The 26,615-nt window shown below is 35.0% G+C and overlaps 4 protein-coding genes across 5 annotated transcripts in view; 3 read left to right on the forward strand and 1 right to left on the reverse strand.

The window, feature by feature from the left end:
- The first annotated feature begins 2,340 nt into the window (after positions 1–2,340).
- LOC143452999 (general transcription factor II-I repeat domain-containing protein 2-like) lies at positions 2,341–3,257 on the forward strand. The gene is made up of 4 exons (XM_076954151.1): positions 2,341–2,346; positions 2,418–2,594; positions 2,717–3,061; positions 3,105–3,257. The coding sequence occupies exons 1-4, from the start codon at positions 2,341–2,343 to the stop codon at positions 3,255–3,257; spliced, it is 681 nt and encodes a 226-aa protein (XP_076810266.1).
- A 7,598-nt stretch (positions 3,258–10,855) lies between these two features.
- On the reverse strand, positions 10,856–12,491 carry LOC143452274 (uncharacterized). Of its 2 annotated transcripts, none has more exons than XM_076953177.1 (3): positions 12,008–12,491; positions 11,732–11,799; positions 10,856–11,635 (listed from the first exon to the last, which is right to left on the reverse strand). In XM_076953177.1, the coding sequence occupies exons 1-3, from the start codon at positions 12,073–12,075 to the stop codon at positions 11,412–11,414; spliced, it is 360 nt and encodes a 119-aa protein (XP_076809292.1). In that variant the 5' UTR covers positions 12,076–12,491; the 3' UTR covers positions 10,856–11,411. The 2 variants fall into 2 exon arrangements, 1 of the variants encoding a protein (XP_076809292.1); XR_013114978.1 differs by having other exon boundaries at positions 11,571–11,635; positions 11,883–12,491.
- A 5,222-nt stretch (positions 12,492–17,713) lies between these two features.
- Positions 17,714–19,810, forward strand: LOC143452619 (WD repeat domain phosphoinositide-interacting protein 4-like). Its single transcript, XM_076953660.1, has one exon. The coding sequence runs from the start codon at positions 17,832–17,834 to the stop codon at positions 18,864–18,866; it is 1,035 nt and encodes a 344-aa protein (XP_076809775.1). The 5' UTR covers positions 17,714–17,831; the 3' UTR covers positions 18,867–19,810.
- Positions 19,811–19,831: 21 nt separating this feature from the next.
- LOC143452618 (DNA-dependent protein kinase catalytic subunit-like) overlaps positions 19,832–26,615 on the forward strand; it is a 62,824-nt gene continuing 56,040 nt past the window's right edge. Inside the window, exons 1-3 of the mRNA XM_076953659.1 lie at positions 19,832–19,970; positions 25,793–25,869; positions 26,125–26,292. Of these exons, the coding sequence (XP_076809774.1) occupies positions 19,832–19,970; positions 25,793–25,869; positions 26,125–26,292 (384 nt within the window). The remainder of the gene's footprint in view (positions 19,971–25,792; positions 25,870–26,124; positions 26,293–26,615) is intronic.

The raw sequence follows: 26,615 nt of genomic DNA on the forward strand, positions 1-26,615 counted from the left end.
GTGAGGTAGCCAATATGAGAAGATATCTTCACAGTACTATAAAAATCCTTTTGAGTCACACGTCGTGGGCAGAATGCGATGATTACGACCACTGACCGTATCACATTAAATGCACTAACTTGGATCTCAATCTCACCCAACTTAAGTCGAAAAGCTCACTTGCCTCTGTCATAATTGTGAGTGAACGCATATCTGAATGCTACTTTTTTGATGGTAATTGGAATTTATGCGCTAGTTGCCATTTTTTCTGTTGTTATTTTTAAGTTGTTTGCTTTCCGTATTGTAATCGCTTTCAAGCGTGATATTTAACTCGTTTGTTTCAATTGATTTTGCTGTTTTCATTGAGATTCCTTCTTTGCTCCTTAATTCTATTTAAATTAATCTTAGACAGTGTGATAAATTTTCTACTTATAAAGGGACATGATAACAATTTGCGAGTAAAACTGATTTGAAACTATAAAGATAGAGCTGTATGATAAAGTTTTAGCAGCGGAAAAATGTCGACTGTTTCATTTTGTATAAATACAATGCCTCTGATTGCACGTCGATGTTGAATATTAATTGACGGTTATGGATTTGGATGTTCTGTTATCTTAAGTTTCCGATGTTCTTTAGCAGTAAATAAAACAATTCGCTAGTTCTGATTTCTCCAATTTCTTGGTATTTGACTGATTTTCTTTTAACCTGATCTAAATATTTTGGTGTATGCGGTATATGATATAGGTCTATATGTCAAATATATGTATAATGGATAGAAAGAATATTCATCGTATCATGTTTGAACTTTGAACATGCTCTAACAAGAAAGCACCTTACTTTTCGCTCCCTACAGTCAATGGCAAAAACTAACGACACGATTAGAAGACGGCTTTGCTTAAAATCAGTATACAATATTTACAAAATAACAAAGGTTATGGTTTTTATTCGAGACGTATATAACGTATGTTTATTTTCGAAAAATGCCTTTTTTATGGCAGAAGTTCAGCAGGGCTTTAAGCCTAAGGAAAATTTGATGTTTATTCAAGTAAAATTAACCAATCAGAAAACAGTAGAACTAGCTCGAGTAAGTGTGAAATTCATGTATTTTTTATTCGTACACTGGCGCAATTATCGCAGACTGTGGCAAGAATTGTTGTTGCAATTTTTGCTGCTTAATATTGATTAAAAATTTGCAGTTTTAAAGTATAATATAAATAAAATTACCCTTTTAATGATATAAAAACCATGGCTGTGTGATCAGTAGAACCTGTTTTATTTACGTTTTACACTGCGTTATATGAAGTTTTTTGCAAACTGTCTAGCCTACTACATGATTTGAACTACAGTAAAGACTGAATTTTTCCGCGATTTCCGCTATATATAGTCGCACCATGCCTGCACAAATGCCGGGCAGCAGCCTTAGGCCACAAGTCACATGGCATACCAGCCTTGGGTTTAGTCCAAAACCAGATCAGTCACAATTTGAGTTGCTGGGGTCTAATATGCAAAGGCATCCCAGGGATGTGCACTTCTGCACTAGACCCAAAAAAGGCATGGTTGATTGTGCCTTTCGGCAGATTAAGCTTAGTTTGCCAGAGTTTGAGATTCAACTTTTTTGAGGTGCATCCACCAAAACAAGGATATTTACTGTCTAGCCCAGGACTGGCCAACCCGCGGCTTGCTGCGGCTCTTTCGTTCATATTGTATTTGTGTTTTTTAGCTTGTACAATATAACTCGCATGAATATGCTTAAGTCAACTTTGGCTAAGATTTTTTCATCCAGCTGCTTCGTATGGCTAAGTATTACTTTATTTAACTCAAAATGGCAGGGAAAAAATGCACTACAAAACGAAAATACGAGGATGAACACAGAACGTTTTTAACCGAGTGGGAGAATTTAGATTTTTTTGTTGAACGTAATGGAAAGCCATTCTGCCTTATATGCGAAGCACCATTAGAGCAATTTAAAGCTTTAAATCTTCAGCATCACTTCAGCTCACATCATGCTAACATGGACCGGGAATTTTCGAAAGGCACTGAACTTTGCAAGCACAAGTTTATCACTTTGAAAAGTCAGGCAGAAAAGCATATACACTTTTTCCAAAAATTTATAAAGCAATCAGAGACTGTAACGCTTGCATCGTATCAAATGGCTTCGAACATTGCACGAGCCAAAAAACCATACAGTGAAGAAGAGTTCGTAAAAAAATGCCTTTGGGACATTGTTGAAACCTTGTCTCCTGAAAACAACCAACTAAAAAGAATGATATCAGACGTACAAATGTCCCGCCACACTATTGAACGCAGAATATCAGACATTAACACGGATTTTCAAACACAATTCCACCTTGATCTTCAAGCATGAGAGTATTTTAGTGTCGCATTAGATTGGAGTTGTGACATACAAAAACAAACCTCAGTTGGCATTATTTGTACAGTCCGTGTTTGATGATTGTTTGATCAAGGAAGAACTCCTTGATACTGTTCCATTAAAAGACAGAACCTGTGGCATAGACGTGAAAGAAGCAATGATGACTACATTTGCAAAAACAAATCTGCCCATACCAAAACAAACCACAATAGCCTCAGATGGAGCCACAGCCATAATCGGATCTGTAAACGAACTTGTCGGGCTTTGCAAAGCTGACCAAACGTTTCCAGAGTTGTGAATTTCAACTACATCATACACAGAGAGTAACTTGTGTCTAAATCACTTAATTTGGACAATGTCATGAAGCCTATAATGGAAATCGTCAAATACATCCGCACACATGCACTTAACCATCGGCAATTTAAGAAACTTATTAATGAGCTGGATCAAGCGCTCATAAGTGACCTGCCGCTACACTGCTCTGTAAGATGGTTATCAAAAAGCCAGGTACTTTCTCAGTTCTTTCAGCTTTTAGATGTCGTCAAACTGTTTATGGAAGAGAAGAACAAGATTTATCCCGAGCTCTCTGACCTCGGATGGATTCTGGATTGGGCCTTTTTGGTTGAGATACTTTATCACTTGGACAGATTGAACCTGAATTTGCATGGTAAGTTAAAAATGCTACCTGACCTAAGTGTAAAGCGTGTTTCCGTTTGTCAACAAACTTAAGCTGTTTAAGGCACATATTAAAAAGAGAGATTTAACACATTTTCCCACTCTGCTAAAAGCCAGCAAGAAAATCACTAGCATCACCTTGAATAAGCAAACTGTCAGATATGCGACACTGATTGAAACTCTTCAAGAAAACTTTGAATGTTCTTCGTCAACCGATTTAAATCTGAAATAAACTGTTTAAAAATTCTCGCTGGGGTCAGATGAGGTTGCGGCTGAATTGGAGATTATTGATCTTTGCGAGGAGGATCAACTGAAATCTTTTTTAAGGGAAGGGACCATAGAGTTATGGGAAAATGTGCCAACATAAAAATATCCCAATGTCAAACGGGCTGCACTGAGGATAATTTCAATGTTTGGGTCAAAATACGTCTGTGGGTCTGCATTTTTTACCCTAAAACACCTGAAATCAAAGCATCGATCTGTTCTGACTGACAACCATGTGAAGGGATTTCTTCGACTGGCAACAACAGAATACAAGCTAAGTTTGAAGAGGATTATTCAAGACCAGCATTGCCAACACAGTAAAAAGTGAGGGTCTTAGTCTCTGACTTGTTGGCCACGCCTGGTGTAGCCTTATAGCCTAGGACCTAGGTTATACACGTTTGGTCACATTTCATACAGTAGGCTAAGTTATAGGCTAGTAAAAAGTATTGCACGATCTATGCATATCATAAAGTTCTCAGCTATGGGCTAGGCCTACTCACGTTTTCTTTGAAAAACTATCAAACCATCACTACGTGGAAGTGCCAGTCTGCCAGAACCAGACCAACCTTGCGCAATATAGGCTACACGTACCACATGGCCACCATCATTCTAGCAGAATCCTGGCAAGATCATAGAACCCAAAACCACCAAAGCAGAATGCGTGGGGGTACAGCCGTGCACAAAGCAACAGCATCCTGACAAGATAATCATGTATGGACTAAAGCAAAATAATTTAAAATATAAAGTATAAAATCGGAAACAAAACAAAAAATGATTGTGACAAGTCACCCAGTGCTAGGCCTACCATATTTTCATCGCCCAAAAAGAGGACAATTTCGCCAGCAAGTACAACGCTAATAGAGTTTTACATTTAAAGAATTTATCACATGTTTATGGATAGCCATACACATATGCACAAGTAATGCATTCAGCTTCAAAATCATTACGTCCTTTTCTGAAACAAGGATACTTTTGCCGCAGTACATCAGAAAAACAGTATTCCTCTTTGGCGTTATTGCTTAGCTTTAATTAGCCTTTATGGTTGTCTAAATCAAAACATTGATAAAATGATTAGAATGATTAGATGTAAAGTAAAGATTAGTAAATGATTAGACCTCATGCTGTCGCCGAAAACTCATTTGACTTAGGTCTCATTCCAAAAAGTCACATAAAAATATATTTGTGTTGATAATATAAGCAAGAAAAACCAAAGTGCTAAAAAGAGGGCATTTAGACATTTTTCAGTATCCTCGGAGGACAATTCATTTTTCTTTAGAAAAGAGAGCAAATCCTCCTAAAAGAGGACATATGGCAGCCCTACCCAGTACATCACGTAACCAACACGTCATTTGTATATTTTCGAACAACCAAAGCAACAGCATCCAGACAAGATAATCATGTATGGACTAAAGCAAAATACAGTAATGTAAAATATAAGGTATAAAATCGGAAACAAAACAAAAAGTGACTGTGACAAGTCTCCCAGTGCATCACGTAACCAACACGTCATTTGAAGATTTTCGGACAACCATATATCCATGATGTCAGAATCTTACACTGTGACGGTTACGTCGCGATTCATGAGTTGTATTGGAAATGCATGAAAGGAGCAAAAGGAGGCATACAGACTCTCTTTTTAGACGTCTCTCAATCTCAAGTTATGCTTGTGCTTTGGTACATGTTATAATATTTACCAATAAAATAACATAAACTTAGCCGCAATGGTGTATCAGGAACAGCTCAACAACATTCAACATAAATATAAGGTAATGTCTTTCGCTTCGCTATAGCGCTACCCATTAACTTTTCGGACTATTCGGTACATTCCTTTCATGTAATTGATATTGGCTTAATTGCTATATAAATGGTGGTGCTGTAACGCACGACAGAATGTCTATGTTTCACTAGTTCGAATAAACGTTTTAGTTTGAGTTTTTATCCTACTGTTTATCTGCAATTAATGCTTGCAGAAAAAGACAGTTCTATGGAAGTCAAGTTAAGTTAATTGGCTCAGACACGTAATCTCAAACTCAGAGATTGTTGTACTGGTGACCCCGACGTGGAATTCGGGTCAATTGGAGTTGATTGACGGGGACACGTGATCTAGTAGCCAGAGATTGCAGCACTGGTGACCTCGCAAAACTCATTTTGCTCTGCTCCATCGATGTCAAAGGCCTGTCTACAATGCAATACAATGGCCCACGCCTGCCTACAATCTGGTCCAACAAGATCCCACGCCAGTTTGCAATTCATTCTGACGTTGATCCACGCCTGTCTGCAACTTATTCCTCCGAGATGTGACCTAACGGTCACGGGCATTGCTTTACTTACATTATTATGCCTGTATTTGGTTGTGAATCTTATAATTACATAATATTTACTCTAGGGAAAATTGTAGGCCTATTTAAAATGGACGGTATTTCTATTAGACACACCCAGTCTTTCAACTGAGACGTCAAATTTATAAGTATCAGTATGACCACATTAAAATGCCGGGCTATTAGCCTAGAGTCCTAGACGATCGAGTTATTAGCCCAGACGATGGAGCTATTAACACAACAACTGGAAGCTAAAATGTGTCTATCTTAACCAATGCAAGTCATTTCTTGGACAACTACTAACCAACAAGTATATTCACATCTTGTGATGAGATTCGTCAGTATCGATGAATAACCGTGAAACCGTTTCTAACTTCACCATCCATCTCGCTCAACTAAAGAATGACAGCCGCAAGTCATCATGTAACATTCACAGATATTATTGCAGCACAGTAGCATACACATCACAATTCGTTATAGTTGTTCAAGAATCTATTAATTCTTTTTAAAATTTGTTTTACTATAATTGCAAAGTTGTTCATATTTTCTCTTATTACCGATTTTATACCTTATATTTTACATTACTTCTCTGTAGTTCATGGTTGACCATCCGGTATGGACGTTTTTAATCACATATGTTGCTTTGGTTCGCGCTTGTGCCCGGCCGTGTCGCGTCGCGTCACGTTGCCCTATTATTGTTTTGGGTTTATTATCTTGCTAGGATTTTGCCAAAATAACTATGGTGACCGGGTGTTCATGTGAATGTGCTTGCTAGCTTACATAACGGTACTAGGTTCACAATAATTTAAACGAAAACAACTTCGTTTGCCAAATCGACAAAAATATTCCTCTGCAGCAGAGACAACAATTTTTTCTTTCTTACAATATTTTACTTTAATTTAAACTCTTTGTTTTTCTTTGTTTTATTTTGTTGGAAAATAAGGTATTAGGTGTACCAAAGAGATTTAAACACATGAGTAGAAACTTCTCTTTTGCGCATGACGTCATGTTTGTTTCTTTTATTCTCTTGGAGCATATTCTAGTTTCTCCACGGTCACGGTTCACTACATAACAATAAACATGCAGACGACGACAATGATTTTCAGATCTGTTTGCTGCTGGAACAGATTAGTCTTATTATTAGGGTGCAGTTATTGGGATCCATTGGGTGTTAATTTTAATTGAAATTAATTATTGAAATCAGGTGAGAGTTTTAGGTTCAGCAATTAACTTAGTTTCAGTTCCTTGAACTGATAATGCTGCTGTTTTGTATCAAGGCATGGCTTAGCCTACTTGAGTTGCGCGGGAAGATTTTTTCGTTCACCACATTTAAGGTGAAAAATAAAATGAATGGATGAAAAATTTAGATAGACCGAGTCATATTGTATTGTTTCATCTGCGCATAAAATTTCGCTCCACGCGCAGAATAAAAACTTTACAGATTAAGACTCAATAGTACAGGTCTTATGTTGCAGGCTTTAAGTTATTGAAATAAGCTAAATAGTCTGAAATAATGGCAAATTTGTGCTGTTTACCAATGTGCAACAACAGGTCACCTGCCGTGACTCTGTTTAAGATACCTTCGAGAAAATTTGTAAAAAAGGAGAAGGAAAGCTGGGCAGAAAGGTTGGAGTGTATCGTGCTGGCTTGCAGAAGCGACGAGCACATAAAAAATCTATTTGCTCGAGATGCTGTGAAAATGTGTGAAGTGCATTTTGAAAGATCTGACATTGTTTTAAGTAAAATTTGTTCTACATAGACTTACATGCAGTGTAACTAGTGTATTGAGGAAAGATATTTAATGTAATGGCATATCTAGCGTTTGATGCAGTGTTTGTTTTCCATGAGATGGTTTGATGCAGAACTTCATTAAATTTACTAGCGAGTGAGCACAGCATAACACTGCATCTGTGACAAGCTATTAGTGCAAACCTTCACGGTTGTTTCAGATTAATATATGTACCATTACAAGTATCAAAATTGAAAATGTTCATGTATGCACAAATAAGAGTTTTTTTGCAGCGGGTTCCCGTAAAGAATTACGTGAAGGAGCAGTACCCACTTTGTCTTTGCCTAAGCTGACTTTGGCGCAGGTACATTCAAGAAAGCCGCCGAAGAAGCGTATCTTTGAAACAAAATTACATTTCAAATCTGTTGCGTCCTTGAAATCTGCTCGCTTGCCGGAAGGTTGGCAGAGGTCATTTGAAAACAAAAATCTTGTTTTTTCTTTTTATGATGGCTGTGATCAACCTAAATACTCGATTGGAGTATTATATGACATGTCATTAAGGATATGCTATTATGGCTGGAAAGCACCTCGCTCAAGTTGTATTTACTCCCTGGATATAACTACTCAAACACTACACGGCACCATAAAAGATATTGAATCGTTTTCAATATGTTCTGGATTGTATAGTTCTGGAAGTGGCCTGCCACACATGACCACCAAATCTATGACACCATTCAGTTCTGAAAATGCACCAACGGTTAGGAAACTTGCATACAGGTGAAACTAGTTTTTCAATTGTGCCTATTGCATTTGTTACATAAATGAAATTTATCATTATTTAACATTGAATGAATCATATAGAGTGGTGGGATTCAGCCGGTTCGTGCGAACCGGTTCTTGGAATTTTAATGACATCTGCGAACTGGTTGTTAACAAGCATATGTATAAGCCTATGTGTATGTCGGTAACGGATCAATATGGCATGCTGCTAGTGACCATATACTCACTTATTTTTGGTAACACTGATAATGCATTGCACTTAAAGTGTACACAGTATCTTAGGCATATTTTGTGACTTTTCTTGTTAAATGAACCAAATTTCTTGTTGTTAGAAATGCAAGTTGTGAACTTTTTCTCAAGGGAAGTGGTCAGTGCAGGAGTTGTTGTAGTGTAGATGAAAAGGAGGGACGGCTCAACCAGAAAAGGCTAAATTATTACCATATGGTTAAAGATCAACCTTTAAAACGATCAGCGCAGCCAACATTTAACCTACCATCTCGAATTACCTCCACCTTTACTGCTAATGAAATTTGGTGATATTGCACTTCGTAATCCTATTAGTAATAGTCTCATTTGCAAGATTGTCAGTGTCAGTAGCTGTGCTTTTTACACTTAACTATATGTAGATTGAGCAATGCCAGAAGATAGAAATAAAACAGTATTATTTAAGATAGTCTTGTTGTTATGAAGTAATTCTTTATTAGCATTAGAGAATTAGAAGCTAAGGTTTCGACTCTGTTAGCTGATGATACGGTGCAAGTGGAGGTAGATAAAATTATGTCAGATGACATGACAGCCAAAGTAAAAGCTAAAGCAAAAGCTAAATAGTATGAAAAGAAATGGGGAAAGATATCACCCTGAGTTAATAAAGTAGGTTTAGGTCTCCTTGAGTAATAAACTACTGAATAACTACTAAGTTCAGAACTGAACTACTACTGAGTAACTAAGTTCAGTTGACCTCAATTTTTGTTTATTTCGTAAAAGCGTGCTAAAATCAACCCTTGCAATTTTCTTTATAGGTTCTGTTTGAGTCTAGCTGCTAAAAGTAAAAGCGCCTATGAAGAATTACGACAAAGTGGCATTTTACGACTACCAAGCTCACGCACCCTAAATGACTATCGGTAGCGTATGGGTTCTGTTCTCTGCAATTTGGCTACTACAAGCTAACTACGAGCAATTGTTTCACTTGCTCACTTTTGTACTGTTTTCAGAAACGTTTACTGCACTGCACCTGGCATTCAAGATAATGTTTTAGAAGAACTGAAATCCAAAAGTCTCAGTCTAGCATCACATGAACGATTTCTCGTTATATCAATCGATGAAATGAAAGGTGAAACTTTTCTTGGAATTTTTAACACTATTAATCACACTGTGTAAGATTCTTATTCATGCTTTATGACAAAACAATGACACAAGTTATTAACTGTATATGCACAAGATATAACCTGTTGCTTATTTTGTTTACAGTGAAAGAAAATATTGTGTATAATGCAGCAACAGACCGAATAATAGGATTTGTTGATCTGGGTGTCGACAGACAATACAATAATGAAGCTCCTGCCACACATGCCCTACAATTTTATGGTAGGAGTATCCTCAGCAATTTTTCCCGGCCTATTGTTTTTTATGCCACCAAGAATACAAAGGCATTTCACTTGGTTAGCATGTTCTGGGAAGTGGTTGAATCCTTGGCCGGATGTGGTTTTACAGTCTTAGCACTTGTTGCTGATGGTGCATCCTGCAATCGAAAATTGTTCCAATTGCTCAATAATTCCAATTTGACCGTCCCCTACAAGTGCATTAATATTTATCAGCCAGAAATGCCTATTTATTTGATTAGTGACCCTCCACACTTGCTGAAGACAGCCTGTAACTGTGTGAGATCCAGCCGTCCAGGTGGAGCTAGAATGATGAAGTACAATCAACATTTCATTTTGTGGAAGCATTTTTGCCATGTTCCCTACCTATTTGAAAGTTCAGAGTTGAGAAGTTGCAAGTTGACTGATGGCCATTTTTCCCATAAGAGTTACGCAAAAATGCGGGTTTGCTATGCCGCACAATTGCTCTCTGGAACTGTCTCCAGTTTAATGAAGAGTCGTGGTGGAGAAGAAATGAAGATGAGTGCGTGGTTTGCTGGTTTGATGAATAAGTGGTTTGACCTCATGAACACCAGATTAAATTATTCATACAACCCTGACTTGAAACCATATACAACGATTGATGATCCTCGTCTGAAATGGCTTAATACATTCCTTTCAGAGTTAAAACAATGGAAAAGCAGTTTAACTGGGTCCGTTTCCGAACAGTCAAAGCAGTTTCTGAGCCATCAAACCTACGACGGTTTAGTTTCCACATCCATGGCCATTGCTGAATTGGTGAAATTCTTGTTGGAGAACAGCCCAGAAGGTTCATACGTCTTAACTAAGCGCTTAAACCAAGACCCATTGGAGGCCTATTTCGGTCATATGAGACAAACTGGCCGTCGAAATGAAGTGCCTGATATTCACCAATATGCACAATTTGAAAATGTGATAATGTGCAAAAAGAATATCAAGTCACTTAAGGGGTCAAATGTAAATCACGTTATTGACTGGAAACATGGTGATGTTTGCGATGATCCAATGCCGAAGCAAAAAAAATAACTTGATTTCGAGTGTTTTGACAGTCTGCTTACAATACAGTAACACTTAATCCTTCTTGAGCTAAAACTGACGAAGTACATGTAAGAAGACAACTATGTAATGTACATTCATTTTAATGATTTTCTCAGACTTACATTTTGATCAGAGGTTACATGCAGTACTGAATTTAAATGATTGGCTTTTTGATAGCATCTAATCTTCACGTAAAATTTACATATTTTCATGCACAATTTTTGCAAACATTCATCAAAAACAAGATTTTCAAATATATCTTTTATGTTACAAACACTCAAAGAAGACATGCAACTTTCCATGATGTGCTCCTTTATGTCTTGTTTCCTAAAGACACTTTCTACATACATCAACAATTTCACTAGTGATTTCGCTGGAACTGTAAGATGTCCATAATTGTTGTTATTTAAAGCGGAAATCAAGGAACTATTAGTGGTTTCATTACTATAATCAGTTAAACAAGACAATAGATCTATTTCTCTCGGATTTATACAGCGCTTAGTGAGTTTCTGCAAAATATAACCACCTATGTACTGAATTATGAATTCTTCGTCTCGGGTTAACTTGTGTAATGTCAAGTGTTTCCCCTTTTTGTTGTGTGCAACAGTGGTAACGTGTGATAAAAATACATCAAACAATTTTCATGTTAAACATAGTGACAATTTTCTTGGCAAGAAAAATAGTGATGGGATGCACGTAATTCCATCACAGGAGAATTTATGAAACAGTTCATCCGGTGAACTGTACGAAGAAAATAGCTTCATAAAATAGTTAACCGCATCTGCAGTTAGATCTGTTTTAACGCCACCCACTGTTTCCCACCATTCCATCAGATTTTCTCTTGTAACATTATTGCAAGAAGATTCTGCAAGACAAGTGTAAAATTAAGTTTGTTTGATTTTTTTAATCGGAATCTGCCAATGATAGAGCTCAAAATGAAATAAGTTTCAAACAAATATACCGTGAGCAGTTTTTTGATGAGCCAGCAAAGTTTCATTACTTGTGCAGTTATGCAAACATTGTCCACATCTGCAAATAAATATTTTCATTATCAGATTAAATGACATCAATATATCAGTACAGTATTACTTCAAATACTCGTTACGACTTACATTAATTTGTTGTTTTGCTTGGCTGTTTATTATAAATTGGCGAGAACGTACACTCTGGGTGACCGCCATACAGGACAAGCTCAACAGCAGTTGGCTAATTGATTAATAGGCATATCGTATCTTACATGAAGTTTGCTGCATCGTCTTCTGGGTCACAATCTATTTCAATAATTAACTTCAAGTTGACATCCATTAGATCCCAACAACTGCACCACAATAACAAGATCTGAAATCAGACTTTCAGTAGCCTATTTTAATGACACAACACCTGCAACATAAGGCCTATGCTAATGAGTAATGAGTTTAGTTGCTAATTGCCTGGTCGAAGATAAATGTGGTGAACGAAAAAATCTTCCCGCGCAACTCAAGTAGGCTAAGCCATGCCTTGATACAAAACAGCAGCATTATCAGTTCAAGGAACTGAAACTAAGTTAATTGCTGAACCTAAAACTCTCACCTGATTTCAATAATTAATTTCAATTAAAATTAACACCCAATGGATCCCAATAACTGCACCCTAATAATAAGACTAATCTGTTCCAGCAGCAAACAGATCTGAAAATCATTGTCGTCGTCTGCATGTTTATTGTTATGTAGTGAACCGTGACCGTGGAGAAACTAGAATATGCTCCAAGAGAATAAAAGAAACAAACATGACGTCATGCGCAAAAGAGAAGTTTCTACTCATGTGTTTAAATCTCTTTGGGTGTACCGATGATTTGGGAACCTTTTCTCCCCATTATCGAATTAACAATTGAACTTTCACTTTGTGTGCGGTTTGCGCAAAAGGTTTGTCTTCGCTGTTTAGGGAAATTTGACTTGCGAAACTTCAGAAAATATTTGTTTTGCAAAACATGTCGGTTTGGTGGATATCCGGATTGCAGAGCATAGAAATTTTCATCAAGATTGTCCGAACAGCAAAAAGTTTCAAGTGCGAATGCGTATAAATGTTTGTATAGACAAGATGTGTGCTCTTGTCTCAGGTGCGCAATTACGTAGCAATGTACACAGTTTGACAAATTCAACCTCTAAAAATTAAAACAGACATAAGCATAGCCAGGGGGAGGTGCCATCGCCCCTTCTCCCCAAATTTTTGTGTCTATAAGCTTCTACATCAGGTTGCGGTGTCTTAAAACAAACACTTTGTAGTTCCCTTAGGCATTAAGTGCAAAGTTGCGCACCTAAGGTGCACAACTTAAGCTCAGGGAAAAGAGTAACCTATTGAGTGCGTCTGCGTTAAACTCTGCAGTTTGGCTGAACGCTAGTTAAGTGCAAGCGCATTGCTGCCTCCAATGCATGGATTACTGGTAACTTTGAAGTAGAAGTGAACTGTTGGTACTGTGAAACTAGGTTCATTACATTGGTTGTAACCACTCTACTTTTTTATTTGTTTGAATGATTCCATTCAATTTTCTAAGATGAATAGTGAATATTTGACAAAATTCGGATTGTGTAGTGGTTTTTAAATTATGTGCAAAAACGTTTCTGACCAATAGGTGGTTTCAAATTTAGGAGCAATAAACAAACTGTAATATCTCGAGATCCGTTCATTGTATGAGGATAATCTACTTTTATGTTTTCATGGCTATATAGCAGTGGTTCCCAAACTATGGTACGCGTACCACTAGTGGTACACGCAGGTCTTCCAAGTGGTACGCGAGCAACTTATCAAGCTCACTCCAAACGATCACAAAAGATCCTTTATTGTCGTCGGCATTATTTTAATTCACATAAATTAGGTAGAGCGTGAAATTTCATGCTATATTCCCTACTAAATACTAATTGCTTAGGGTATTTACGCATTGGATTGTAAAACAGGGTTTCTTTGTGACGAAATAGAACGTCATTAATTACTACGTAACAAATCCTTGAAGTCAGTTTTTGTAATACGTTAGTTATGCTGTAGCACTGTAGCGAGGGCGGTAAAAGTTCGACTAATTTTTGTATAATATTCACGAGCCTTTAGTAAACATTTTGCCTATCATTTTTTATTTTTGAATTCTGGAGTTTTGTCGGACCACCTACAATGTAGGTGGTACGAGAACGCTGCATGAACCAAAAAAATTGTACGCGAGTAGATAAAGTTTGGGAACCACTGCTATATAGGCTTTCAACCGCTACTCATCCACATGAAAATGAGCTACTACCTTTACTTTTTGAAATACAAACCTTTGACCCCCTAATTTTGAATTACAATAAAACAATGATGTGGAAGTTCTTTTGAAAATTTTACTCAATTTGAATTTGAATTTTTTACTCAAAGGGGAAAGCTAGATTAAAATTTTGCCACAAACAGCATGTTGTTACAGCCACAATTTTCACGCAATGGTTATTGCAAACTACTAGTCAATTTATCTAATTATAAGTGTTTTCTATTGTAGTGAAAAGGTCTTGTTATTGGATTTTGTCTTTATGAAACCACTTCTTTTTTGTATTAGGCTAGCAGTTTTCATTATTTTTTTAGTTCATCTTTATATATGATTTAATAAAAACTGCATCTTACTTATATCTACATCTCACATTATAGTGCATAACACGTTTGAAAAATTGATTTAAAATAACTTGTTACCGATATGATATTACTTGCTTTCAATAACTACTTTTAACATCTTGACTATCTGACACTCTTTAGTTTCAACTGTGAAACACTATACAAGCCATATTCGGTAAGAAATGCATCAGGTTTTGTTTTTGGAAATAAACAAATTGTTTACAGTTGACATTATTGAGATTGGAAAAATTTGTCCGAATAAGTGCTGTTGCAGAAGTCTCAAAGACAGAAAGAATCATTGTTCACACTGTCTATAACCCACAGTGATGTATTCCTAAAAATAGATGTGTAGATTTGCTATCAAACGGTTATGGTGTTGTATCCAAATGTTTATTCTTGGATTATAGAGAAGTCAATAAGCTTGAACTTAGCCTAAATAAATGGGTGATAGTGATATAATTGGTTAAATATGCATTGTTTTGATGTAGCTTTTAAATAGTTATTTAATTGTAATCTTGCCGAATAACAAAAAATAGTATGTTAGTGATACCTATTTTCAAACTCAGGAGCTTGATGCTCCAGACTAACCACAATCACTTTCTGACCAGACCAAATTCTGCCGCAAATGCTGTTAACAAAAATGTAATTTTAAAGTTGTGTATGAATTACTAAATGCACTTAACTAAAATGAAAGAAAAAATAAAACAAAATGAAACGATTTAAATGCTATTAACATTTACGCTCATTAGGGAATTGGGAAGCTTCCATCACAATTTTAGGCCCATGTATACTTACAAATTGCATCATATGCTATCTGCTCCTATTAGGCTTCCAAAAATATTGTTTGTATGTCAACAACAGAGCGATGGTAACAGTTGTACTCATGGTACTGAAACCTCTCTTACATTCAGCTTAACTACAATCACCATAAACTGCTTTATGCGCATTTTTTCTTACAAGGAAAAAAGTTTACAAGTAAGAAAAAATTTGAGCCTGGTATAAAATTATTTGTTGTCTGGTTACAAGACAGTATCTTAAGGAATAAAGGTATCCTATAAATTGCGGACCCTTCCCCCACTTTTTGTAACCATGGAGTCCTAGTTCCTATCTAATTATAACTTAGTTATCACATAGTAATTTAAACCTTCTAATTTCTTCTAATGCCATTATCTAAATGTAACTTCAATTCAACCGCACACGCCTAAAATAAACTTTAATCCATGCATTCTTTTCTCCTTTTGATCTGATGATGTCAGTTATTATCACACCAATGGAACTAGCATTAAGACAAGACAAAAAATCATTTATTTCAGTTGCTTGTGATGACATAAACTCCTTATTATGTTATTACATCATTTCGTAACTTGGTCTTTGTTTGTTGTGTTTGTAATAACCAGCACATATTTTCAAAAAAGTAGTTCAGTACCAGGATGGAGCCTTTTTCCCTTCGTGCGAAATTGCTTATCATTTTACATTCCTGAGCTTTCCTCTGAATTTCTGTGCTTGATAATTGAATCCACGGTTTGTTTGTGACTAGTTTGTAATTACTAGCCTACTATGCTGAGCTGGGCAACCGCTTTTGTAAAAAGAGCATCGCTTGGTTTTTGCTCTTAGACTATAAAGAAAGGGCTGCCATTATTTCGCGTTCAAACCTCAGTTTCTTGTTAATCTAAGTTAAATGTTATAATATAGTAACTTGAACCTTAACTAAATCTATCTTCTAATTTAAACCTAAATCCAAGACTTGTTAAAGTAAGTTAAAGCTATCTAATTACAGTTTATAAACTGCTACTACTCAGCCTGGTTGGGCCCGGGTAATTACTTTTTTGTCCCATCCCTAGCCTACGCAAATGTGTAGTCAAGTCAATTACGCGCAATTTTTGGAAACTTACCAATTATATGTTTTCCTGTGTGCCTACTGGCGGTGAGTCATACTTTTATGATATCTTATACCTAACTATATTTTTCAGTAAAAATGTCTTGCACTGATTTTTCTCACAAAAACAATCAAAAAAGGCGCAACTGAGGGAAGAGTTGGTACAGTGGTAAAGTGTGAATCGTTCTTAATTTTGTCGACTTAGTCGACGCGCTTTACTAAGTATGCTGTATTTGAGTAAAAAAAATGGAAAGTACCACAGACAAAAACTGATGAATGATATCACTTTCATGTTTGTTATTAGAAATAGTTTCGTATTCTATATATAGAGTTGTAAATACAAAAAAATCAAATATAACTAATCAGAGTTAAAAAAAGATAAACGGAAATGAGAAGAAACAACCATAAATGCTGACCAAGGTCATAACATGCTTATACTAGAATACTCACAATATGATTGCAAAGTTTCATTGTCATGTCTTATTTCATAACAGACCACTTTGTTGCTTTCAACGATTCCACCACTAAAGACCAGCTAAAATATTATATGTTGGGTTAGTCGGAATGGGAAGGATAAAATACCTTCTTGGCCAACATGTGGCTTTATACAGTTAATCTCCAAGCTTTGAACGGGACCATTTAAGTTGTTCAAAAGACGAATTATCTTTCTAATATAGAATCCATCCAATATAATCGAAAGCTTATCTCATATGGTAACACACCAGATGGAAAATTATAACGATTTATCCAGATATATGCGTCTTACCATGCTATCACACAAAATGGTTTGACCTCGTTCAGACGTACAGATACTGGCCAACATAGACCTAATTTTACCAAAATAAAAAAATATAATTTGCTGTATATGCTAATATGTTGGTTGTTGTATTCAGTGCTAGTAGAATTGCCCAATTACTGACGCTAATGTAAATGGATAATAATTAAAAGTAAACAAATAAGTCAAAGCTGGAAAAGCTTGCAATGCACACTGAACTAGTTTAAAGAAAACTTTAGATATTAAAGAAAGCTTTTATACATTATTTACTGCCAACAGCTGATAATCATGCACAATGCACACACCACCACACTCACCAGACTATTCTATGTGACCTATGTACCACAACCCTTTGACCTCTAGTCACGTGGGCATTGAAAGCGTGGGCTGCGGTTTTATGCTAGATGCGAGAATTTTGGGAATATTTTTATGTAATCAAAGGTTACGTCTTCCATTTAGTATCTTAAGTTATTTGTGTCAATATATTTGCATTTCTTTCATTAACAAGCCCGAATAGCTTTGATTTCTGCACTCGGTATGTTTAATGATATTTTCGGCATAATATGCCTTATACTGAGATATTTGGTAAGTGTAGGTTTTCTTTTATTGACAGAAATGAGAATTTTGGATTAATCAGGAACTTTCGATTAAAATTCTCTGTGTTTATGTATTTAATCCATTAGCAAGTTATTTATGATCATTTGTTATTGTTTAGCATGGCTTTAAATTGATATTGAGGTAATAAATTGAACTTGCTAAAATAGTGCATTGTGTGATAAAGTGAATCGAACTGAACCGTTTACTAGTATGGAGTACAATGTGAATAATATTTCTTTTAACCAAGACAAATCATGTTTTACTGCTTCTATGGATGATGGTATGAGACTTTACAATGCTGAACCATTAGCTGAAAAAACCAGATTGGATGTTGATCAAGTCGGAAGTGTTTGCAAAGTGGAAATGTTGTATCGAACCAATTTACTAGCTGTTATTTTTGGTGGAAAACATCCAAAATATTCTTCAAATATCGTACAAATCTGGGATGACAGAATAAAGTCGTTTGTATTAAAGTATGTGCTGCCAGATAAAGTGCTTAATGTCCATCTCTGCCAAGACAAGATTGTTATTGTTTTAAGAACAAAAGTATATGTTTTTACATTTCCCAATAATTCGAAGTTAATGTTTCAAGTGGATACAAGAGAGAATCCGCTTGGTATATGTCAGGTTAGTCCTTCCTCAGGAAAACATTTGCTGGCTGTGCTTGGTCATGCTGTTGGAAGTTTGCAACTCATTCATCTTTCAAAAGTTGGTGAAAATAAATCAAGCAGTCCAATCACTATAAGTGCACATCAAGCTGACATTGCCTGTATGGCAGTTAATAACCAGGGAAGCATTATCGCCACAGCTTCTGAAAAAGGGACTCTTATTCGATTATTTGATACACAAAATTGTCAAAAACTAATGGAACTTAGACGAGGTACAGATCAAGCAATTTTACACTGCATAAATTTCAGCAAAGATTCTTCTTTTTTGTGTGCAGCAAGTGATAAAGGTACAGTGCACATTTTTGCATTAAGAGATACGACCCTAAATCGTCGCTCTGCATTTGCTAAGGCTGGACAGGTTAGTCCTTTTCAACAATACACAAGCTCACAATGGAGTTTTTGCAATTTTACTGTGCCTGCAGAATGCCCCTGCATGTGTGCGTTTGGACCTGGAAAATCTGTTATTGCTGTTTGTATTGACGGAACGTTTCATAAATATGTATTTACCGAAGAAGGTGCTTGCAGTAGAGAAGGATACGATGTTTACCTCAATCTTGAAGATGAAAATGATTTCTAATTCCGCTTTGTATTGTTTTAACAATGTATCAAACCATACCTATGTTTAATTAAGCCCTTGCTTTTGTTATATACTTTATTTTCTTTTCCGGAATGTACTAACTTAGCAGTAAACTATATTTATCAATCTTTAGAGCATGTGCTGAATTGCGACACAACTACATTATATCTGTACGTAGGCTTCCGACGAAAAAAGGCTTGTAATAAGAGCCAAGGTCATTATTGCCATGTTGCTTCAACTATGACAATAATAACATTGCTGTGTTATTAAGTGACAACTTTGCTTTATTTTGTTGGTTTATGTTTAAAAATTATGCGATAATGTGTTACATAAGTGGAAGATTTTTGTGAACTTGAGTACTGCATAAATTTATAAAGTTTAGTGGAAAGCGTTGATTTAGTTTTGTGGTATCAGTGGTAAACTTAAGTAAGAAAAAGATTTTTGACAACTATGTTCCATTACCAAATTCGTACATTTATCATTTAGATTCTCATTTTCTATTCAATTACAGTAGAACATTGGTAGGTCGACCATGGGACTGTTGTCTAATAGAAATATACATGGCAATATAATAGAAGATATTTCGGACCCCATTTTAGTGGTGATATCTGAGTGGTCGTCAACCGAGGTTCTACTCTTTTTATTTGAAAACAAAATACAATGTTTAGAATTTGCATCATGTTACATGACAAATTTAGCAACACATTGATGTAATTTTACAATTTGGTGCCAATATTGATAGAATCATTTGTGTATGAACATCATGTTAACTACATGATATTTGTGTTTAACCAAGCCAAATAATTTTTCTTGCAGCACATCCCTATATATATATATATATATAGTTATGTGTTTGTACTTACTGTTATTGTTGTATTTATTTTACGTTTTTTGCTCACATCTTTTACTTGTCTGTATTATCTTTGCAAAGTTTTCTTTTAGAATGTTTTTGGTAAACATATAAAATGCGCAAGTTATCAGAATGCTTAAGATTACTGCATTCCAAGTCTTATTTTCAAGATGAAGTTTCAACGTATCAGTTAGAACAGGTGGTAGATGAAATTAAAGAAATATGTTCACTCAGTCTCACGAAAGCAGATATAGGTAATTTACTTACACTGCATTAACTTTCTAATTTAGCTATTTATTTAAAATAATTTATCTGTCAACAGTGTTAAACTTTAATTATTCAATGGTGTGTGTACTGCCGCTCAAATTTTGCTAAACTCTCTTATTATTTGGCATTGTTATCACGGTTCGGGTTAGTAATTGTAGTTGGCTCCAAAACATGGCCAGTTAGTGATTTTGTTACATGCACTGTTTTGATTAAATGCAAACTTACCAATTAACCCAAGCATGAGTCATTTCAATAAATGGTAGTAATTTCTTAAAATTTATGAGCATTGTGTTTTGATCGATCTAGAAGCAAAAAAGAGGTCTGTGAAATATGGTCAAGGTTCGAGGTTAAATGAAAAATAAATATCTTGCAAAATGGGCGATAAATTCTTGCCATACCTTAACTATTCTGATAAGAAATGTGGTTTACATTTCTAAGATTGCAGATCCGGTTGTGGCAGCAGCTCTGTCTGTGCATATTCCAACACAGAAGGACCATTTTAGTTGTCCTGATATATTACCATCTAGTGACTTGAACAATTCTGCTCCTAATGGTTTTGGTTGGAAAAGCTAGTGCACATACCAAATCCTCATGCACATCCTCCTGATAAAGATATCGGACATGATCAAGTAGTAGTGCTTTGTTGTCGATATCTGTAGATACGTCAACCTGGAGTGCATACCATGTTGATGTATTAATCCTCTCCAACAGTTGTGTCTAAATGTCTTCAGCTTTTTCCTCACTGAGTCTAGTCACAGTGCTAGCCGACAAAGGCACATGTTCTATCTTTTTAACAGCAGTCTCTCCTATAAATTCAAGTCAAATGACTTTAATGAAGGGCAAGATCAATTCTTCACCGATAGTGAATGGCTTAATTTCCTTAGCTACAGGGTTAGCCACCAAATATGATGTTCTCAATACATTCTCGTTTAATGATATTGTAGCCCTCAGAAATTTCTTATGTCATTCGTGTTCTCGTTTTTTTTCTTTCGAAAAACTCCAGGGGCTTGTCTTTTAACTCAGAGTGCTTGGTTTTCAAGTGTTGAAGCAGTTTTGAAGGTTTCCTTGCCTCATTAGACAGCTGGTCGCCTCAAAGTATGCAGAGTGGGGTTGGTATGTGGGAATCACCTATCGCAATGAATCCATATTTCAAGTAGGATCCATGGTATAGTCTGTTAAAATATTTCTGTTTCTTTGATGTTGAAGACTCTTCTTCTGTCTCTTTACTTGTTCTATTCCCCTTTGTGAGGAAACTATGCAACGATGTCTATTTCATACTCATTTGCTAATTTGTGGGTTAAAATTTTCAACTATACTGCCTCTTTTGCCAAAATTTAGTGCCCTTTTAATAAATAAATAACTTCTTTAAATAAATGCAATCAGTGACCTATACTACAATAAAACCATTCCTAAATCAATAATTATTACAAATATTTCTATAACAACTGACCGCATCTTGCTCTGAACATTTCCCAATCTACTCACAAAATAAATGCTCCAACCCACCTTAAATAAACGAAAGGAATAGTCATAGAGAACTTTCTATTCGTTCATCTATGACAAAATTAAATGAATTGCACACAAAACTTTACAGAGAATTCCTGTTAACAAGTATCTTTATGATACTTATCTCACAAGTAGGCTTAATAGTATCAAGATGAGAAAAAAACTTCAAGTAATTTGCAGAAAAATTGTGTGTAAAAGAATAAACTATGCAACTACACAGACCGAAAACGTATTGATAGCAACAAAATAAAATGGAAATAACTAAATTTTTCTTGTGTGGCCTGGTACCAATTGTTCAGGTGGCCTGGGGTTGGAGACCACTGGTGTAGTGTACAGTTTGAAGGAAAACCCAAACAATACAAAAACAAACATTGTACAGGTAATGCATATCAATACATAGAATAGAAAGCATAATTGAGTTTTTAAATGTTATACTGTAGACAAATAGCCATCTAACTGGGGGCCATGGCTCAAATTTGGAGCTTCGATCTAACTATAATTGGTTGCATATTATATCCTATAATGAAATATAACTGTGGGCCACATGATAATTTCAGAACCTTTTCAAATTAGTCTGTTTGAGTTGGACTGTTGCTGGGCCACCTGATGTGGTTAAGTACAGCCATAAAAGCAAACATCTGAAAAAAGCAAATAGCACTTGTAACCTCCTACTTACAAAACGCATATTTTTACATTGACATAGTGAAAATGCGAGCAAATTTTTATTTATAACACTATTAACTCACTACACCTTATCTTTAATAATTGTGACTGGGACAGTAGTTTAATCAATCACAGCGAAAGAACAAATGATACTCAGTCACACATATCTAATCAAACTAGCCAGAGAACTGTATAATTATATATACTGAATAAGTTCAAGTTTTTTTTAATAGTATTGATGACGTGATGATATCCAAAACATTTTGTAAGTTGAATCTTGATTCCAAACCTCATAATTAAGACTTTAATCCCATGCTTGCGCTAACCATTGCTTGATTTTGGCGTTAAGGTCGCGAAACAACTTAACATTTTAGTGATACAAGAATATCTTTATTTGGTAATTGGAGGCTATCACACTAAAACTTGTGGAAAGAATGTAATTAGGTTGAACTTCCATCAAATTTAAATCATAATAATTTCAACAAATAATGTGTGCTACGAAAAAAAGAGAAAAGTACATAAAAATTATCAGTTATCAATTATCAGAAATTGTAGTTATTGTTTTTGCATTTTGCAAGATTCAAAAGATAAGGATGGCTTTGCACTGAGTGACATTTTTAATGGACATTCGAAGTTAAAACATTAGAAAAATAGCCATGTATTAGGGCAGACCTGAAAGATCAGTTTGATATAGTGTTTTAGTTAAATCAATACATTTGAAGATGTGGTTGACAAGTATGGCCTAATTTCACAAAATTTTGTTTACATAAATTTATGTTAACTATACAGTATATTGCTGCATTGATACTTAGCTGTCTTATGTCCAACTGTTTAAAAATATTGTTGTTATCTCAAAAATATTACATAACCATCTACTTTTCATTTGTGACTGAGGATTTTTTGATCTTTATAAAAATGTTTTATTAAACGGCCGTAAGTCCCAGACATGAGGATGCAGATTTCCTTTGATTAATTTCTGTAGTCAAACAACTTTATGTCCGAAAATATGTGGCAAGTTTACAGTTTTTTAGAGAAAAAATTGTGTAAATGCACTAGTTTTCAGGAAAATTAGGAATTGTGAAAGTTTTCTGACTCTTAATCAGTTATGTAAAAGTTATTTGCAAATATTATACAAATTAGAAAATGTAGACATACATCTGTACAGTAATTGTTTTGTCTTCATGAAACAAATTAACTGATTTCCACAAAACAGATAAGAACCTCAATAAAATTCAATAAAGAATTGCAATTACCGTATTTTCTTGAATAGAAACTGCCCTTGAATAGAAGCCGCCCTCGAATAGTAACCGCACGATTTGATTAAAAATAAACAATAGAAGCCGCAGAAGACAATGATGAAATCGCTTCTTTACTGATACTGCGACAATAATAGCAGCTGTCGGATTAGCGGTTTTACAAAAAGAGACAATAAAATTTCAGCTGACTTACTGTTTCCGTTTTCTTGTTACCGATACTTATGGTAGATAAACTCGAATGCCCACTGAGCAACAATTAGAAGACAAAAACGTTCATGTAATAAAAATAGAAGCCGCCCTCGAATAGAAGCCGCACAAAACGTCCAAAAATAAAAAATAGTAGCCGCGATTTCTATTCAAGAAAATACGGTATGTCCAGAGACCAAAGAATTTAAACAACCTTATGTTCAAAACAGAGATAAAATAAGATATATAATTATCACTCTATTAATGGGGTTAAAATTATGTATGCATTAAAACTGTTTAGTTACTTATCGCATGTGCAAAAAAGCTCTTTCAGGATATAATAACAAAATAAAAGTGTAACGCTTAGCAAATATCTTCATTAAAAAATTTTAAAGCTATTTTTTTTTCAAAACTTAGTTTTTGGACTTAAGACACTCTAGGTTCAATGCGACGATGTTATGTTACTATATAATAAATTAAGGATAGACTCGTCATTCATTAAAAGTATGGTATGATATACTTTGACAAAGGAAAATCTTTGCACAACTTAAACCTGGCGATAATTCCTCATCGCTTGAGCCTCGGTTACCGAGCTAATCTTTTTGTGCAAGTTACGATTGTCACACATTTTTTAGTTTGTTTTTTTATTCTTTATATAACAATTCCTGAATTTAGAACTGTCCACCAGGTCCACTGAACAGGAGCAAGTGTCGTTAATGCTTTGCCCAAGAGCATTAAGTACAATTGCTTATCTAATTACAATTTAAAGAACTAAAATACTTAATTATATAACCAACTATTGCACATGCGTCAAACTTCTGGCCGGCAGACCAAGCGTGGCCAGCCAAGATTTAACTGTTGTATAGTAGTGAGTATAGTATAGTAGTAGTCCACTGAGGTGTCAAACTCGCGAGACGCACGTGGTTCCCTGAGACTTTGAGCGCGGCCCACTGCAGCAAGAAATGCCACACCATGTTTGCATACAAATAAAACATCTCAATTTTGACGTCACAAGAACTAATGTGAATTTATAATTGATAGATTAACCGCAAAAGTACTGTTTTTTTCAAGAAATATAAGTCGGTCCCGGTACTCGATACTTTGAATATGATTACTTCAAGGTATTTAGAAGTATAATATGTTTTTTAAAAAACATTTTAATTATTAATTACTTCATTTTAATAAAAACTTGATTTCAATTTTAGCGCTTTTTGTTTTTTTTTTGCAAATGTCTAATAAAGTTGCATAGAATGAATTCACATATTTTTTCACCTGAAGTAACCTTTAGTGGGCCAGCAAAAGTTGCACTTGCAACAGGATCCGCTGTACAAAAAGCATCGGTACCGAGTACCGGTAAAGTACCGAACTACTTTTTTGAAATAGTACTGAAGACCGGAACCGTCAGTACATTTTTGCCAAGTACCATTACCAACGATACTTTCAAAGTACCACTGCTAGCCATGCTCGGGAATGCGCAAGAGAATGATAACGATCTATTTACAATGAATTGGCTAAGCTAACTTTGATTTGCTGACGCAGCTCGCATCTTACTCAAAGTTTCCAATGCGATCTTAGCTGCAGTTTGAGTTTGGCACTCCTAAACTATTGCAATAATGTTTTTGCAACTTTGTTCCATGCATGCAATGGCATGGAATGAAAATATGCAGATGATAAATTCATCAAGTTGATTGAGTCAACTGTCTAAATCCTTTTCTGTTGAATATGTCTTTTTAAATGTGTACTTTCAATTGACCAATGAAATTAGTACAAAATACCATTACCAATAACATATTTTGGACTTTATAATTAGAAGCACTGGATCACCATGCAACGTGTAGGTTAAATTTACTAATGTGTCATTGTCATTAAAACCAGAGGAAAATCTCTATTGCAATTAGTCTGATTTAGATAAAAAAAGGAATGTTTTTGTTAATTTTAATTGCTAGCTTTGCAAAAGCATTTGTGTGTTTTCATTTAGTGATTTGCAATGGTTTTAGCAACTTAGGTCTGTACATACTCTATACATTTCTATTGCTTTCTTGAATATTGTAGACATTCCAGGTAATGCAACTAATTATAATTACAATGCTACTTGACAACAGCAGAATAAGTTTGATATTTTTGATCAAGTTTACTAATTGATTTATATTTTTGAGTTTATATTGACCCATCAATTAATACTAGTTATGTTGTTACAGGTCTTTACAGCTCTCTACTTTTTCAAAGCAAAGATGATATATTGACTGTTCTTGTAAAACATGTCTCAAACTCTCAGGTGCTTATTTAAATTTTTGTTTCTGATTCCCATAAATATGACCATTAGCCAGGCTTTTCCGGGTCATACGGCTAATCTCTTTTTTTGATATATAATGTAAATGCTGAAAACAATTTGCTTAACTACTATGGACGAAACAAATTCTGAGATCATGTTGGAAGACACGTTGATTGATTTAATTATTAATACTAAAAGTGCAAAGGTTGTTTGGACAAGATATATTAATGAATAAAATATGTTTTCTATGTTTGCTAGTACAAAGCTGTACGTGAATCAATTTTGTCATTTTTGGCTGGTTTTGTTCCACATGTTGAAGACCAAATTTATCAGTATGCAGTATCCATTCAAAAATGCTGTATGAATATATTTCAAAGGGATAAATACTCCAGAAATAAAGAAAAGGCTCTGCAAATTATAATACATGTAAGAATAAATTATTCATTTTGTTTTAAATGTATGTAGGCCTGTATCATAACAAGATATTTCCTATATAAGTGTCCTTATTTTGTTGTAGAAATGGGTGTAGAAATGTGGTTCAAATCTAATAGAAGAGTGTTAAAAACCCAGAAAAAACAGTTGATTTCACCACATATAATTATTCTCGCTAATCTAAACATTTTTGTCTTAGGTTAAAAACTGATCTGAACTTGACCCAAAATGTTATATAAACTTGACACAAATTGACAAAATATTATTTACTTTCAATCTAGTTTGATATCACACAGTTTTTGTACTTAAACTGAGGA

This window comes from Clavelina lepadiformis, chromosome 4 (genome assembly GCF_947623445.1).
Source record: "Clavelina lepadiformis chromosome 4, kaClaLepa1.1, whole genome shotgun sequence".
NCBI lineage: Eukaryota > Metazoa > Chordata > Ascidiacea > Aplousobranchia > Clavelinidae > Clavelina > Clavelina lepadiformis.

Bases quoted from the DNA above. Each gene is read 5' to 3' on its own strand.
- LOC143452999 (XM_076954151.1), top strand. The intron at 2,595-2,716 runs GTAAACGAACTT...AATGTCATGAAG, and splicing joins CCACAGCCATAATCGGATCT to CCTATAATGGAAATCGTCAA. The intron at 3,062-3,104 runs GTTTGTCAACAA...CATATTAAAAAG, and splicing joins TAAGTGTAAAGCGTGTTTCC to AGAGATTTAACACATTTTCC.
- LOC143452274 (XM_076953177.1), bottom strand. From the start codon at position 12,075: ATGGATGTCAACTTGAAGTTAATTATTGAAATAGATTGTGACCCAGAA. The intron at 11,800-12,007 runs GTAAGATACGAT...ATTTATTTGCAG, and splicing joins GACGATGCAGCAAACTTCAT to ATGTGGACAATGTTTGCATA. The intron at 11,636-11,731 runs GTATATTTGTTT...CTTGTCTTGCAG, and splicing joins TCATCAAAAAACTGCTCACG to AATCTTCTTGCAATAATGTT.
- LOC143452619 (XM_076953660.1), top strand. From the start codon at position 17,832: ATGGAGTACAATGTGAATAATATTTCTTTTAACCAAGACAAATCATGT.